The sequence below is a fragment of the Homalodisca vitripennis genome, chromosome 4, assembly GCF_021130785.1.
Source record: "Homalodisca vitripennis isolate AUS2020 chromosome 4, UT_GWSS_2.1, whole genome shotgun sequence".
Taxonomy (NCBI): domain Eukaryota; kingdom Metazoa; phylum Arthropoda; class Insecta; order Hemiptera; family Cicadellidae; genus Homalodisca; species Homalodisca vitripennis.
The window spans coordinates 156493163-156512235 of NC_060210.1; the positions used below are offsets into that span (position 1 = coordinate 156493163).

Below are 19073 nucleotides of genomic sequence, written 5' to 3' on the forward strand. Positions count from 1 at the left end.
TAATGATTGTGTTTTTTGATATCATAAGGATCGTGCACATTGATTGGATACCGGAGGGGCAGGCAGTGAATTATAATTAGTATATTAGCGTCCTGACTACCCTACGTGAGCATGTACGGTGAAAACAGAACAATTCGTGGAAACCCCCATCATTATTCAGTTCTTCTATCAGACAATGCTCCCGTTCACAAAGCTTTGTCAGTGAAGTCAATTTTGGTCAAAACAAAATCCCTGTCAGATCATCCACCCTGCTCACCCAACTTGGCCCTCTGTAACTTTTTTGTTCAATAAAAAGCAACGGAAGCTATGAACAGAATTATGGAAATGATCTGCAGCATTGCTACACACAGTGGACAATATGCATGGAGAAGTGTAGAGATTGAGGAGGGGAGTAGGGGAGTACATTGAATGGGATAATATCAAATTGTAAATATCTGTAAGTAAAATTTGTTCTCAGCCTTATTCTGGTTATTTTAAAACCACACCTTGTGTATTAACAGGTGCTGTATATTTTTCTGTTGTTGTATAAATTATGTCTTGAAGTAACGGGATAACTTTCAAAAATGCTTACATTGGTAAGTTTGTATGTCATTTTTTAATCCAGAAAATTGCAGATAAAAAATTGTTTATTATCTAAAAGTTTATAAAAATAATTACAAGTTGAACTTCATGTATACAAAACAACTGCTGACACACTGAATATAATGAAGTAATATGTTTTAAATGTATACAGGTTTCAAATTTATTCCTAGTTAGTCTACTTGAGTGTGGTAAGTGTCAAAACAATTGTCAACAATAAGACGTATTTCTCGTTACAATTCAAAGTAGTTAAAAGCATGAGACAGTTTTATGTTATAGTTTAAAAGTAATTTTTTTTATATATATTAATAACGTGAGACATCACAGAGACCTTCTGTGATGTTTGCAAATGGGTTAAAATGAATGATGACATTAATTTGACAACGTTGTACACAAACATCAAAGAATGGTCATGATTAATCTTTCAACCGCATATCTCATTCAACAATTTCACTGCCAACTTGGATGTTTAAGATTGTGAAAAATGGCAACATACATTTAGAAAAGTCTCTATGTCTGGTTTTACCAGACATCTTGATAATAAAGATGTAAAGTGTTTGAAAGCATATTTTTGCTTTTATTTTATAAGTTTTTTCATTGTTTATTTATCATTTGACTACTTGTTAAATATAATTCAAGAACTAAATCAGCAACAAAATTACAATCACATCGGTTATGCCCTCACCATTGACCAAGTCATCTGTTTTGACATAATATAGTCATGAAATTGTTTATTGTTGGCTGGTTTGTTGTCAGTGTTTATTAAATTGTGCTTCATTTTATTATTATATTTACATCACTCTAGCTCCATTATGTTCTATTACCAAGAAGCAGTAGCTGCTTTTGTAAATAAAAGAAACAAATTTCCTAGGCTTCTAAATGTAATATACTTAAAGTAAATTAAATATACTCTTTTCTATAAAGTGTAAGGTTTTAACTTGAGTATTTATTTTTTTCACCATAGAAATTGAAAAAAATTTAAAGTTGTGGTACATTTTTTATAGTACTTTTAATTTGTTAATGGAGTTTCATTTGAGTGAATTTTGTTTACTAGTTTATGGGGAAGGGAAGGACAGATTATTATATTCTTAATTTATTAATAAAAAACAACAGCAGTTTTATTTATTTAGCATGTGAAAAATGATATGGCACTTCAGAGTACATCAAATAAAAAATATGGCTGGCACTTACAGGGGTTCAACACATTTCATATGGATCTCAATTTCTGAAACTACTTTGTTGATCTAATTGAGAGATTAAAGTAAAAGCAAAGTCTTAAACTAATGTATGAACTTTATAGTTTAACCAACAACTAAGTAATTTGTGATTTGGTTTTATTAATCTATATTATATATTTTTCAGGTGCAATAGAAATATTAAAAATGAAATATGTTCAAGAATAGATAAAGAAAGTATAAAGAAAAATCTTGTTCAGAAAATAGGTAAGAAAAACACTAATTATACTATTGACTAGTGCTTGTGCTTTATAATGGAATATCTGGATTACTTGGATTATACCATAGATTGAAAATCTCTTTGCCTACAGGAACTCCACTTTCACAATTACAGTCCATTCAATGACTGAAAAAGAATTTAAAGACAGATTTTGATTTTTTTAAAACGGTGTTGATAAAGAAATAGTACTTCCCTTACATCGAGAATTGGAGATTCTGACTTCAGGGTTTATACCATACTGTACCCACATGGAAAAATGTTTGGCTGCTTTGTGAATCTTTGGTGATGGCTGTTTACACAGAGAAAATGGCAATTTGCTAGGCGTTTCAAAGTCAGTAACTTGTAAAAATTATTCATAATGTGCCTTTAGCTATTTGTTTGGAATTAAAGGCTGAGTATATTTTATTTCCAACTGGTAATTATGCCAATAGAACAAAAAAATATTTATAAAGTACAAATTTCTTTGTGTTTTAAGTTGCATAATTGCTGAACGGTTTTGGTATATAATAGATGTCAAAAACCTGATTACTTTTATGGAATTTTTTTGGACATGCAAAGGGTTAACTTGAAAAATAATATACAAAGAATGAATTGTATAATATAGTTTTAACTTTCAAGTTAACCAAGGGTTATTAGGCAATTTTAAGATTCAATTAATTGTATGAAAGAATTAGGATTGCTCATTAACAAATTCATAACTTGTGCCTTATTTTGATATATTTTATATTATAAGAAACAATTCAAATCATGTATTAATCAATCAACTTAATATGGCATTGTAGGAATATACTCATAACATGTTAAATGCAGCAGACGCCTTAGGATGTTGTGGGTATTATGAGTACTCAAAATCACTCAATATAAGAGCCGCAAGATCCATATCTACATTGAATATGACTTCTAGAATATTACAGAATATAGATAGAAATCAAAATCATTTTGTTAGCAGAGTAGTCACCATGCTAAAATGCATAGCAAAACATAAATAAACACTTAAAGAACAAGCAAACTAAACTAAGAAAATGTTTAACTAAAGAACATAGTGATGATGATGATAATGCCAGAGTTAGTGTTTATTGACAGCACAAATAGAACCATCTGACCACAGTTATGAATAAACTAATATTATGTAATGGAACTTATAGATTTGATAGTTAAGCACACAGTCAAGGTTCCGAATCCCCAAATACTCGTAGTAGTGCGGCGTTGATGAAGCAGGGAAGGTTGAGGCTGGGACAAAGACAGTGGCTATGGCACTGGATATGAACCGCAGCAACCCTTACAGAGTTCACCATCCTCCTAGTCACGATTCTGTCAACCAAGAATAATCCTATGAATAATATTGTGAAGTAAAAAGTACACAACTTATAACTATTAAAGTCACTTCAACTACTAACCCTTCAAGTGACACGTTTTATTGGTAGGAGTCGAATAAATATTCACTATTTATTAATAAATCAATTTCTTGCTCTTCTAATTATTTTAAGTCGATTATTATTTAAAAAATAAGACTTACCTTAAAGCTATGTTTTAGTCAATTAACTTTTATTTCTTAGTTTATTAGATGACATATGAGTTATAAGTTACTCTGCTACAAATTTGTCGTGTATGTAATGCTGCTTGTACCATTCAAGGAGGAAGAAGGAAAAAATTACTTTTGCCTATAACAGGTGCAGTAAAGGCGTACACCTTATGTGTTAACTAAATCACACTGTCACTATTGTATAAACATTAAAGATTTTCAAGTGAAATTTATTTGACCAACACAGGTCTTTTCAATACAAATACAGTTACATTTGTTTAGTTTTTTTTTAAATTCTTTTAGTTAGTTTAAAAAAATGTGTCTTAGTAAGTTGTAAAGTATTATTATTTCCATTATTTGTAATAAATAAAAGTGTTAAAACTAAATTTAAGTTTTTATGAAAAAAATTGTTCACAACTTTATTATATGCCGTTTGTGTTTTTAATATTTTACACAGGTATAGATTTTAATAATTAGGTATAGATTGAAATGAATTGTTATTGATGACAGTATAATTATCTGTTTCAGATATAGACAACAAGTTCTTCCATTTGATACTTGTAAAAAATAAGCTGGCAATTATTTGTAAAGAGTTTTTTCACCAGTATACAAATGTATATTTTCACGTCATACACAAATTAATGGAATTAAAGGAAAAACCCTTTCCGTTTGTTAAAAAGACTGAAGAACCAGAGTTATTTTCTAAGCTTGCACAGTAAGTAATTAATACATTTGATGTGATATAATTTGTTCTCGTTTGTTGTGTGATTAATCTGCCTATTTCTATTGTTAAGTTATACTTACATGTGTAAAGAATTTCTATTTCGTCTAGTAAATAGTAGTTTTATTTTGTGACTCCCGCTATCACCCAAATGTGGTTTACAAATACTCCAAAAGTAATTGCATATTTGCAATTCAGGAAATATCTTATGGTTGTATAAAATAGTGCTACACAAGGGTTATCTCAAACATTTTGACTTATGGGCAAATTGTAATACTGCAATAATCATATCAACATTATCCGATTGTATGAGGGTTAATTAATACTAAACAGTAATATGGGTTCATCAGTTTACCAGTGCCCTCGGTTATACAATAGAGTGACAAACAAATAAACATATCCAGTTCAGAGAAAGCAAAATGTTATGGACAACATACAAATAAAAAATATCAAGTGATATCATGGTTAGGAAAAACTGACTGAAATCAGACACAGGATATAAAGCCATCCTCAAACACAGTGAATTAATAATCTGAACATTCTGCAGAGACACTTTATCGTCAAGTACTTTATGTGATCTAATCTTTATTCAAATTAAATCTAGCAATTGTGATTTATACAAAATGAATGAATATAATTTATTTATTAAAAGGACATATATAATATTAAAAGGAGAAGTTGTATTATTAAAATAAATAAATTTTTGTTAATATTATACATCTATGCTTGTAGATCAAAGTCATTTTTATGAATTTATCAAGTATTCTCTTTACGAGAAAAATCATGTTTCTCGTAATAAGAGTCATACTGAAAGATATGAGATATACAGAGTTTTTATGCTGGACTCACTAAACGTTAGACATGTTCAAAGTCATCCCCTCCAGCATCAATGTACTTTTGATGTTGAAATTTTCTTATGTTAAAAGCACCCATCCAGTCAATTTTTGGAATGGAATAAAAAAAATGTATGAATTTCATCATTAATTTTGGTTCCTGAAGTAAAACGAGGACTGTGAAGCTATATCTTCAGATTGAAGAATAATAACAAGTCATGTATAGTGATATCAGATAAATAAGGGGTGTGCTCCATCATTTTGATGCCATTTTGGAAAATACTCCAAAGTTTTTGCAGCAGTGTGACAAAAGGCTTTGTCGTGATGCAAAATTAAACCCTTACCTTTCAAGTCTTGAAGGATTTCTGGCAAGCATTGTTCAGTGTACAATCTTGCTGTGGTAGTCCTTTGCCTTTGTCCCTCCGGCTTAATAGCCTTTATCAGTCCTGTTAGTGAACATTACTTTCTTCATTGATTATTATTTCTTGACCATTGTGGGAAACAGCTTTTCTTAAAACACCCACACACAACTCTCTTCTTGAGTTGGAACATCATACAACGGTATGTATGTATTATCACCACCATTTTGGAAATTTTAATCTGATAATCACCATTATTAGTCAGTTCTCTGATTCTCACACTCTCAGTTTTTTACACATGTATCAAATTATGATGTACCCAGCAGACATTTTTTCTGACTTATAAAACTTCATATAAGATTATTCGCTCTGCTGTGTGGATCAACTCATAGGAAATCTTTAATCCTAAAATAAGTGCAGCTTCTGTCCTTTTGGCTCAAGTGCTCACCCGATCAATGTTTTCTAAGGAAACAATGGAATGACGCCTTTTTACCCTTTAAAGCTCTTAAAAATGTTATTTATAGGACTCCAGTTTTCCTGATACTGTCTTTGTTTGTAAACATAAATGTCTGACAAAATCAGCAGATAGGAGAAATCAAATGACTAGATAAAACACTGGACCATTTAAAGTTCTTTATCCACTTTAATGTGGCTGACATCAAATACTCTTGTTTATGAAAATTCTTGGATACTATAACATGATTCAGGATAATTTCTACACATTCAATATAAAACATGTTAATAAAATGTTTTACTGTACTGGATGCGTCCCTTAATGAACATTGGACTGAAGTTTGTATCAAATACAGAACCAGTTAATGTTATGGCTTTCTTTAAACAAAAAAATTCTTTATGGGTTAAATGTAATAAGTAACTACCATTACCCCATAGGCATAAACATAGTGAAATTGCATTAATAGTCTTTTGACATCACAAGATAAATTTTAGTTTTTCACAGATTACATAAGAGAAAAACATATTTTTGAGTGTTTTAGATTCACTTAACTTAGAACCATTTTACATGAATCAGTGTGAGTAATTTACAATTATTGGACTGCAAGTCGCAAATAATAAAAAATAGTGGAATATTTTAAAGATCTCTAATTGATGAGGCCCAACACTTATGACAGTTGCAATTTCAGACAGATTGCTTTAGAGGCTGACTTGTTGAGAGTGGTTAACCAAATATAAATTTAAAAAATCAATCTCAACATCGTTAAAACCATAGTGTAATTACTGAAAAAGGAAAGGTGATTTGGATGGTTTGGAAAATAGATGCCTCCAGCCACTGTTTACTTATCTCTTGTTTTTAGACCTTAAAGTCTAACACAAAATCAGTTGTTTGAGGTCTCAGTGTAAACCCAAATTTAAGTAGGTTTAAAAAAATATTTATAATTAAAGAAGCTTTAATCCATAATCCTTTTATCTGCTGATCTCTATCTCTAATGTCATTCCTATGAACATGGCACCAAGAAATAGCAAGTTCTAGATTAATTAGCTCTCACAAGACCTTTCACTCTGTCCACTGTGGAAAGATTATACCATAGAGACATAAGACAAACTTAATTAAAATACTGTTTTCATACCTTTAAAAGTGTTTCTTTGCCCATTCCATTGATGTCACAATATCAATTTTATATTGGATATTTATTTGAATTTGGGTTAGTTTCAGTTTGTCCAGTATGATGTCACTCATAACATAACATTGAATTAAACTTTAGCCCTATCTGTAAGTATAGATCTCACAAACAACTGTATTGAAGAGAATGTACAACAAAGGAACTTAATTTCTGTTCTTTTATTTCAGAGTTGATTTTTGTGGAGGTATGGACAAAGTTGACATATTCAAATTGAATAAAATCAGTATTGCATATTTATCAGATGTACCTGAAGTTTTGAGAATTCTAAAAATTAATAATGAAGTATTACAAGAGGAATTAAAGGTAAGAGTGTTAACGTACATTTTATTTTATTGTTAGTAAATAGGTAATAGTTTTTATTTTTTGTAAAACTTGTCAATTACATCTCTATTAACAACTTATTTAAATATCTTAATTACTATATTATTATATTTATTTTTGGTTGTTAGTGTTAAATTAAAGGTTTATGCTTCTTTAGTCTCAGATAAGTCAAGACCATTATAAGGTCTGTTAAATATTATCTTTGAATTCAGTATGCTAATATCACCAATTAATATCATAATTTAGATAGAAATAAATTGATATAAATAGATTTAATATAGTTGATACAAGTTTATAACATTGCAGGACTACTAGAGACCTTGAATCCTTGAACTCTGTAGGAATAAACTTAGTGAATGTACTGAAGCTGATGAAAAGAATTTTCATTTAAGTATAAAAATGGTATAGTTGTTATTATTGAGAAATAAAAACAAAAAAGCAAATACTGCCATTGAAAGCATTATATGTACATTTGTAATCAAAATGTTAATGGTTTAAGAACCAAATTGTCTATTTTAAGATCTGTTGCCTCTTCCATATGTTATGACAGTTAATATTAACTGAATAAAAAATTAATAATGATTAGTGTAAGTCTCTGTGGATACTTATTTATTATTTATGTATCATTTATTGATGGATCAATGTAAACTAGATTATTGTATTCCCGATATTAAAATTATTATTTGTTTGTTTCAGAAAATATCCAAACACTTTGATTGTTAAATTGTGATTACTACTTATTATTGTAAGTACTATTACATACTGTAAAGCATTTTAAAGTGTTCAAGTATAAGAAAGTGTGCTAGTTAAAATTAAATTTCAATATTATTAGTGTTATGTATATCATAACTCAAAGACAGATAAATACAAGAAATGTATTTCAGAATTGGATTCTGAATTCATAATTTCAGTGTGGATGAACATTTAGGTGTAGCAAACCAGTTTTACAAACAGGGAGACTGGAACATTGTTCTCTTTCATAAGAGCATTTAATACAATCTAACTTCTCATATAGACGGTACTATACACTGTTCAAAGCTTTGGATAGATGACAACTCTTTCACAATCTGACATTCGCCATGCCTGCAGTGCTGGATCATGATAGTCTAGTGCTGCTTCATTTTCAAAATTATTCAGTATGATCAAATTACATTATATATAATAATACTCTTTAAATGCCAATGAGGATTACCATTAGGGGAGTGAAACCATAACAGTTCTAAGTTCATCCAAAATTATAGCTGCTGCTTCAAAGTTCATTTCTTCATAAAGTTTTAATATATTGTAATCTCTAGATATGTATTTATTGTTAACGAATACACAGGTTCCAGCTCTTATTCGGTTCACTCTAGAAAAATCTGCAGCATATCTGCAAATCTGCCTAACATATCTGTATATTGAGACGATTCACTAAATACATTGCTCTGTTGGACCTAGAGACTGACAGAAATTAACTGTACTAATGTTAATGTAGCTCACAGCAGCACAGGCTTCATCATGAACTACACCACCACCAACCTCATCAAGAACTGCACAAGACAAATCAGCTCTATATTTTCAGCAATTTTCATAATTTCAGCCATTTCTGTCATTTTCATTTCCATTTTAAAGTGGAGACATGTTCCTGGCATAGGTATTGGTGTTGATGGAGACTGTGAGGGAAGGTGTCAGTGCCCTCGCTGGTGTCCCCAGTGTGGATGAGCCCTTAATCTGGCTTTCCAATATTGTAGAGAGATTGACAGTTCTAACGGTTTTGAAAACTCAGAATATATTAAACAATTTCTTAAATCTCTAATGCTTTTTCATCAACAGATATGATCTTAATTGTTGCTCCAGTACAGTGTTGAAAATCTACAAGTCTTTTAACAAAATGTTCAATTGGGACATTGTCCTGCACACAACCCATTGGCAAGCAAATTATATGTTTGATATTTTTTTTATTTGAAATCTTGTAGAAACTGTTCAAAGCTTGTATCATAGTCCACCAAGTTGGGCTTTTGTCCTGCACACAACCCATTGATAAGCAGATTATATGTTTGATATTTTTTTATTTTAAATCTTGTAGAAACTGTTCAAAGCTTGCATCATAGTCCACCAAGTTAGGCTATTGGTAGTACTTGTCTTTGGTCACAAGACCATGGACGTTTGCTCCTTGAGTATGGTGACTATTAACAAAATGTTTGAGTTGTGGTCTATTAAACTTTTCTATAAAAATCACTGCCAACTCTTGACTTGTGTTCTTTTCACTTTGAATGTCAGCTGAAATACAAGTGAAATTTTAACCCTTCCACAAAAACTCCACACTAGGTAGTGCAACCTGTTGCTATGAATATATACAATAAATTGCCACAAAGTAAACTTTCAATGGATGTTACGGCTAGAAGCTAATGTTACTACATTACTTTTTCGGAAACAAAGAATTCCAAGCATTTCGCGATTTTGTAGAGAACTAAATAGCAATGACAGTAATTTCATCTAAATCTATCAGAATCAAAGGCTTTATTTTTTAACATAGAATACAGAATTGATGTAAATAACATTACATTAATTAACTTACGAGAACTATAATGATAACATACAATGAAATCTCTTATGTGTTTTGACATATAAACCGAATAATTTACATAACTATAACTTCCAATTTTTTAATGTTGATAAAAAAAATTTACAATTTTAGTTTTTTAAGTATGAAATTATAGAGTTATATGAAAAAGTTGTTAATTTGAGTGACTAAGTAGTGATTGTCTAACTTTTATTACATATAGTGACAGTGAAGAATTAAACCATTTTGGATATTGTTAAATTGGGCTGGTTTATTCTGTGTATTATTTAATATCAACATAGATAAAAGATGAATAAAATTATGAATAGGTGCATGTGAGGTATTTGAAATTTGTTTTCTTTGATATTGTGGGTAGTATTTCATATACAGTATGAGAGAGGAAGAAAGGAGGGACTGGCATTACTGTGTTGGGCAGTCTGGTGGTTTGCGTGTTCAGACGAGCAGGCACCTGAGGCAGTAAATAAAAAAAATCTGCTCAATTAAATTAGGGTTAAAGATAAACGTTTTAATTAGTGGTTTACAAAATTACATGCCTAAGATGATGACTTTAGGATCTCTATAACAAGACCAATGCTGAATATTTTGTACTGCCTGGTAAAGAATAAAAGTTAAATGGTAACTATTTATTTTTCCTATAATTCTATAATTTTCGACTAAAAAAAAGTACATCTGCACGTACGTCTCATTGTGATTGACACAACAACTGGACATAAACGAAGATTGGAACGATTTATATGAATCCCAAAATGTTAATGATGCATTTTTTATATGCATATTATTATCTTCCTAGCAACATTGACAATGGCCATAGATGCTGCTTGCCCCATTGGGAGGACAGAATCAGAGCCAAAGTTAAAACAAAAGACATCTGTAGACAAAGGAGTGCTTGATCCTAAGGCAGAATATTTCAAATGTCTGGATAAACATCAGCTTATAGACACTGATCGAGACAAGGCAAAAACAGCCAAAACTAAAAAGGACTGAACATTTCTAAAAAACTATCTTCGACTGAAAATACTAAGGCAGCAGGTATCAGCAGATTACATTAACAAATCTAATAATAAATGCAAAGCCATGTGGCAAATAAAAAAATTCTGAAAGACAAAACAATAAATAGCAAAAAAACTCAACTAAATCTGGTAAGTCACTTGTCAACACTACACATCACATAAAAATAGCCAACAACATACAAGTATAACCTATAAAAAGTCATATCCACAGATCAGCCAGACACTGACATAGAAGAAATCCTAAGTATAATCAAGCCCAAAACCTTAACAGGAGTGGACACAGTCTCATCCAAGTTATTACAACTACAGTAGAGTCCCGTTAATCCGACCTAATTGGGACCGAGCCCTATTCGGATTATGTGATTGTTCGGATTAGCCAGAATTACAGAAAAATACGGTTTTAAACTTGAGAATGGGTCTATTTTGTTATAGAATTATCAACATTGTTTATTAAAACACGTTTTCTGACTGTTGCATTGTATTTCTTGACAAATAAACATGTTTGCGAATACGAAGCACATTTACCGTATTTAGTGTGAGAGTTCTATTGTTAAGCAATGTGAGCGTACTGGATATTGTACGGGTCCACGCGTCATCCAATAGACTCTCTTCAATGCGACAGAAGACAATAACTGAATTTATGTCTTTTAACAATTAATATTGTACTCAATAATAATATCAGTACTGTACGCCCAATTTTTGTTTGATTTCACTTCTTAATATAGTAATTTAACTCATACTTAACCTATAAGTTTCAATTTGGTACTGTACCTGTATTTAACTTCATTATTTATGTACTGTACCGTACACAATTTGTCTTAATAAAATACTGTATGTCTATTTAATTAAAGTTTTCTTTGTTTATGTACGAAATGATGCACCCATTTTCATTTTTTAAGTAATTAGTTCCCATAACTGTGCATTATCGTTATAAATAATAATTCCTCCTGGACCTGTTCGGATTAACCGACGTTCGGATTACACGTGTTCGGATTAGCGGGACTCCACTGTATGTGATGTTCTTATATCACCTCTGGTTTTCATAACCAATATGTAAAAAAAAAAAAGTAAAGAATGTCTTATTTTGCCAGGCGAAGTTAGGGCTAAGAAGCCCTCTCTAACACTTAACCTGGATACTAATAACCTGGACTTAATATGTCACTAAGATCAGAAAAATTCTCAACAGCCTTAAAACTGGCAAAATTATATGTATCCTAAGTTCAAAACCAGAAGTCCAAAGTAAGTCAGAGTAAGTACAGACCATCTCACGTATCTCAACCTTCTTCAAAGTGATTGAACAAGTTGTCCTTAAGAGATTGATGGACAGTGTGAGTAACATGTGACAATACAATATGGTTTCTCGAAAGGACTATCAACTACTACTGCAGTAATTGAACTTGCTGAGTTTATAATCAACCACCTTGAGAAAAAACAACTAGTTACAGGCATTATGCTTGATTTTAGTAAGGCATTTGATTGCCTTGGCCATAACTTAATTTTAAACAAACTTAACATCCTGGGTATCAGAGGCAGGCCCTGCTCTCAACTGGTTTAGCAGCTACCTTAAACAACACAGCCAATTGATCGAAGTCAAACATATAGAAAGAGGACTAACCCGTACTATAGGATCCAGACCATTTGCTATTACTAGAGGTGTACCTCAAGGATCTATCCTTGGCCCTGTAATGTTTATTTTATTCACAAACATGTCGTAATACCTGGGCTCTGTCATACGCTTGTGTATACAGATGACACAACCCCTTCTATCTTCAGGGAATTCTGCTGACCAACTGGCAGTAAGCTCCTATATATCACTGAATATGGCTTATCAATACTGCCACACAAATGAACTAGTAACAATACATCAAAGACAAACCAGTTAGAATTCGGTAGAAAATGAAACCAAGTCCCAACTCTTCCAGAAGTTGAAGTGAAACCGCAGGCCAAATTTCTAGGAGTGACTATTGACGAAAATATTTCATGGACATGTTTGTTAACATCCTGTGTAAGAAAATTGTATACAAGCATTTACATCTTAAAACAAATAAAAACCATCAGCAACATTGCAAAATCAACATACTTTGCCCTATTTTAAACACACATATGATATGGCATAGCTATCTGAGGAGGAATATCTCAATGAAATCAACCTGCAGTGGGTCTTTTACAGACCTCAGAATTATGACTGTGATATCCGTCTGTATCCAGGAAGTCATATTACATGTTGATGGGGAAAACTTACCTCGAGTAGCCGACCACCATGAATAGAGACTACCATCTACCGCACACCATCCCACGCTGTACAAAAAGAAACTGTCATATCCAGACCAGAAGCTGTTCAACATACTACCGGCAGAAATGAAGATTCCCAGAGGAAAGGAGTTAAAGAAATCACTGAATGAATGGCTGACTTCAAGACCCTTCTACATACTGAAAGAATACCTGCTCTGGGAAAATTTTTGAAAAAACCCTTATATTTTAACTGAATACACACAACTATGTGTACTTCTGTGTAATCATTATTATTGTAAATAATACAAACAGACATAAAAATATTGTTAAATCGATGCTATACATTTCTTAAAGATAATGTAATTAACGAGTTTCTGATATCTTAAGTTATTGTTTATATACTATTTGTGTTGTGTGTAAACAGCAGAAATAAATAAGCTAAATTTAATGCAACTCCCATTATTCTTGTTGTACTGGTTAGTTTGTAGGTTAACTTTCAAACTTAGTATCTAAACTTTTTGATCCGATAGTAGCTATCAGAGGTTGAAAAGAAAGGAAATACGCTGTATTGTGTGAGATATACAGGTGTTCACATTTTCATACAACAAATACTGAAGGTACAAAGACAGCGAGCCCGGAGTTTCTTAAAGTCACATTTAATGAATTAAACTAATCATTTAAACTATACAAATCTTTATTCAAAAATACTACTTATTATAAAATATATATTACAGAATTTTGTACTCTCATGGAAAAATACCATCTGCCGTAATGTACTGCAGAGTTATGACAGTAGTCATAAGTGTATTTTTACTGTGTGTAATAGTATCTTTACTGTAGGTGGCAGCAGTGACAAACTCAAACCATTTAGTTTATTTTGGAGACTCAAAATTAGTTTTGTTCAAATTTTATTGAATGGACCATTCACTCTGCGACTACATTTTGAGGAAAAAAACAAGCGCAATGAGCCCACCTCTACAGCATATGAATTACATAGTACAATTATTGCTGATGGCAGTAAACCATCTATTGGGTAGTATGACCGATTAGCACTATCTGACGAAGTAGAAAATTATATATAAGTATTATTTTTAAAAGACTAAACCAAAACAATAGGATGATATAGCAGACATTGGCAAGCAAGGGCCTCAGTGCATTGTATCAGGTTTGCAGGTTTTCATACCTTTGAAGAATTAAAACCAAGAGTACAAGCAAAGGCAGCAAGCTGAGTAGCCGACAAAGTATGCACACATTTCATTTTTATAAATTAAAATACTTATTCATAAATATTATTACTATATCAACATGGTCCGAAAAGATACTGTTGTGTAATTGTGTGTATGTGTCTGTATATCTCGAGAACCGTTTAATGTACAGTTGAAAACGTAGCACCAATACTGAACTATTAAAGAATAAGAAGACTCATTCAGAAGCTAGGATTGTTTCTATGTCCCTTATACTGCATTATATTATAACCGACAGAATATCGTCAAGTGATCATCACTTATTATAGGAGTGCTTGTGGTCATATGTCATTTTGAAAGCATATGCGCATTCATCTGGAAACTATATGCAAAGGCCACAGGTAACACTGCTAGTAATGAAATAATAGGTACCTCAAATGTGCATATTTCAGTTCAAAATTATCAGAGAACTCTATTATATTACATCATAATTTCTTTCCCTAAGTTAGCTATGTACTCCGATTTTAGCATTTATCACTGGCCTAAAATACTAGTAGTTATAAGTATTAGATACTGAAATAATTGGAGCTATGCAGTAATATATCTTAGAATTTTGCATAGAAATTTGAGTTATGTCATTTCAAACACCTTGTAAATACGATTCTTTGTGGTAAATTATAAATCAGATAGGAGTGTAATCAGCGGTTGAATAGACATTAGTTGACATTTTGAAACAATTACATATTTGATTTACTTTAAATAACAAACAACAATATGAAACTTTAAATTTTAAACTGGCATATTGTTTTTAATAATACTGTACATTATGAAACTTGATGTTTTGAAACAGACCCGTCAAGAAAATGACTTGCATCACCTCAAGCATTATTCTGAGTTCCTTACCAAATTTTACCACCATTGATCTTGTGGTCACTACTACTGTAAATTACACCAGTAGTGAACAGTTACTGGGAGTTTATACTCAGCCTTCATCAAAACTGACTTTTATTATATTTCCATGTACATTTTATTTTGAATACGCTTTTCATTAATTATTGTATACTAATATAAAATGTATCTAATTATCATTAATTGGTCTAGTCACTTCACTATGTTGGATTGAAACATGTTTGCTTTTTTTTCAGAGACATGCAAGAAAAAATGGCGAGGAATGAACAATGTAAGATAGTGGGTCTTTCCATAGAGTTAGAAACATACCCCTTGTTCTTGTAAATATTATTTGTTATTATCCTGTAGATTTTTCAGCTATATTCAATATTTTATTACTAAAATAGTTGTAATAATGTAGATTTCAATTTGGTCATACCACAAATTCTAAATGTATTGTATTTTTATTGCAGCATTTTTTTGTGATATTGTATTGTTTGTCATTTTGTTTATCATGTTACAATTTATTGTATTAATTTTCATTACAGCTATGTAATGATAACAAATCATTATATATTTATCTTCTATTTGGTTTTTGAAATGAGAGTAACAATTAATTAGTTTCATATTATTCATTAAAATATGTTTTAAAGTTATTTTAATATTATATTAAATAGTAAATAAATATCTGTGATACATTGTTGTTTTTTTATGTCTTCCATTTTTCGTTAAAGACGTTGAGATAATGCTATGTCAATTCCTTAGCCCGACCAAGAGCTGACATTTCTTTGTTTAAAGTTTGTGATTGACAAGGAATGATTTGAAATATTAACAATAATTTTAGATATTTTCCGTCGTTATTTTATAAAAATAAAACACTGTGTTTAGAGGATTGGAATTTATCCTCCTCTTCAGGTCTGGAAAAACTTATTAAAAATAGGGTTAACCCTTTTAGTGCCAGAGATAAAATCAAATCCGTGTTGAAAAAAGTGCAGAGTTATTTTTTTGTGTGTCTATGTGAAAAGTGCCAGGGGGTTTTGGACAAAAACGCAAGGTTTTAGAAAAAATTTACATAAAATTTATTTTTGATAATAAAAAGCTTTTTTTTACTTCTTTTTAAAAGTAAATGAATTACATATCAGAAACTATTCAACATTTAAATTGTTATATAATTTTTTAAATTAAAAAAATCACTTTAAACAGCAACATTTCCATGGAAACTAAATAAAAATCAAGTTTGAGGTAAAATAACTATTATACAAATTTTTATTTAGAAATGTCAATACTTTCACGATAAAGAGAATTTAAAAACAACCCAAAAACATGTGTAATAACCTAATATTGTACCATAAATAACATTTTTATAAATAGTTAATTGCTAGAGATTATTTTTACTCAAACACAAGGTTACAGAAAAAAATTCACTTAAAATTTATTTTTGATCATTAAAAGCTCCTTTTTAATTAGTTTGAAAGGTAAATGAATTGTCCATAAGAAAATATAGATGTTTATATAATTAAAAAAAATTAAAAATTTATACAGTGACTTCTACGAAAACAAAATAAAAATCCAGTTTAGGGTAAAATAACTAATATAAGACAAAAATATTTTTAAATTTTAATACTTTTATGATAAAGAGCATTAAAAAAACTCTAAAATAACCTAATGTTGTATAATAAACACAATTATAAAAATTATTTAAGCGCTAGAGGTTTGTTTTGCTAAAAAGCACAGGGTTTTGTTAAAGTTTATTTTTCACCATAAAAAGTTTTTTTTAATTCTTTTTGAAACTTCAATACTTTAATGATAAAAGCCATTAAAAACAATGCAAAATCATGTTTAATATAAGAATAATTACTAAAACTAAACTAGAAAAAATAAATATAACCTTATTCTGGCAATTTTCAAAGAAACTCTACTACACTGTCTTTATAGACACTTGGAAGTGACTGTAATCACTTTTTTATTAATTTTTATATCTAATATAACTTAGAGACATTTTAAATTAATAAAAAGACACAATTATATAACCTAAAAACAATCCGCTACTCGTCAGGACACCGTGATCGCGATCCAACTAAGAAAGTGTTGTATTTTAGTTATTTGTTTACGTCACCTAACAGCATTACAAAGTAGAAATAATAGTTGAAAAGGTTAGTTTAGTTAATGTATTGGCCTTTGGTATGATATCAGCCAGTATGGGATAAGTTATAGAGATACTACAAATGAAATAGAAATTGTCTCGTTCCGAGACTCCGGCACTCTTTGCGTAGGAACGTCTCGTTTCTAAGTGAGACTTTCGGCACTCAAGCGTGTTTTTACATTGTCTCTTAGCGAGATCCCTGGCACTCAAAGGGTTAAAGGGACAAAAAAAAATACCTCATCAAAATGTGGTGGTGATCTCGCCAAAATCAAACACAGTTGTAGACCACAAAGTCAAGAACGTACCTCAAATCCAAGAAATCACTGTGTAGACTGTACACTACACCAGTGAAGTGAGTGACTGGAGAAAAATGTACTTGTGGCACTGCTTTTAGATTCCAATGTTTGGGAGGAGATGACAGGGCCACTGAGATGGGGGAGTCATGGGGACATAATGCCCCAGGGCCCCAGACACCTATGGACAGTTTTGAGGCCCCATGAGTTTCTCAATTTAAAAAGTTTACTAATAAACTATTAATGCGTTCTTGAAGTGGAAGAACTTCTATTTATTTAATTAAGTATTACTGGGATGCTTTAGCAGCTGTCTATATAGATACAGTACACCAAAAAATTCTGTCTGATTTAAATTAGGAAATTAAACACCTGTAACGTTCTATTTGACCACATGACTCATGGTGAGCCCATCATACACATGCAGGCCATTGTGCCTATGCAGACCACCACGTCTGCACTACATTGTCAAACTCAATCTGACTCCACTCCACCACCAGATCCAGTCGCTACAGTCTACAGCACTGTGTTTGTATGGTGGTTATTGTGTGTGTGTGTGTGTGTGTGTGTGTGTGTGTGTGTGTGTGTGTGTGTGGTGGGAGAATTCATTCGATATTATCTTGTTTTACAGTGTTTATGTTGCTTTATATAGTCATTAAGTTTTCAATAAACAGTCTCCAAAAAAGAATGCTGGGACTTTTAACGGCCGCTACTTAAAAACTATTCAAGATAACTATACAATTTAAACATGAAATTAAAGTTGAAATAGTTTAACTTTCAGTGCAGCGTGGGAGAAATGTTGACCTTTCTTTGTTTGCAATCCGTTGTGACTGATACACCTAGCCAGTTGCAAGTACATTGTTTATGGCACAACAGAAGACACAGCATGTTCTGTGGTATGCAGAATTGAAATAATTTGTTAGTGTGCAGTGTCAATTTCAAGTTTACGTTTCAAGATCAAAATGCGCCAGATGATAAAGCAATTCACCACTGGTTTAATCAGTTTTATGGCACAGAAAGTGTATTGAAAGGACATTCAACTGACATTTTTTTAGGCACGAAGTTACAAAGATTTATAAACAACATAGTGGACTGTATGAGTATGTTTTAACTAAAGACTTCATTGGACAATGATTTTTTTGGGTATCTGATGCAAGATTGTCAGATTTCATCGATTTGCATACTTAGATTGCATGAAATGTCAGAAGAGAATCGTTGAAAATTTAGTTTACTTTTGAATTTTAAGTTAATATTCCAGCTGAGACAGAATCTATTATACAATGGCTTAAATCATTGGAGCTCATCCTTCTCACCACAATCTGGTTTAAACTCC

At 31.1% G+C, this 19073-nt stretch overlaps 1 protein-coding gene across 2 annotated transcripts in view; it reads left to right on the top strand.

The window, feature by feature from the left end:
* The window catches only part of LOC124360377, a 114476-nt gene extending 98600 nt beyond the window's left edge, over nt 1-15876 (top strand). For both annotated transcript variants that reach the window (XM_046813954.1, XM_046813955.1), the window contains 5 exons: nt 1942-2021; nt 4085-4271; nt 7277-7412; nt 8127-8175; nt 15565-15876. In XM_046813954.1, the coding sequence (XP_046669910.1) occupies nt 1942-2021; nt 4085-4271; nt 7277-7412; nt 8127-8153 (430 nt within the window). In that variant the 3' untranslated portion in view covers nt 8154-8175; nt 15565-15876. The remainder of the gene's footprint in view (nt 1-1941; nt 2022-4084; nt 4272-7276; nt 7413-8126; nt 8176-15564) is intronic.
* The last annotated feature ends 3197 nt before the right edge of the window (nt 15877-19073 follow it).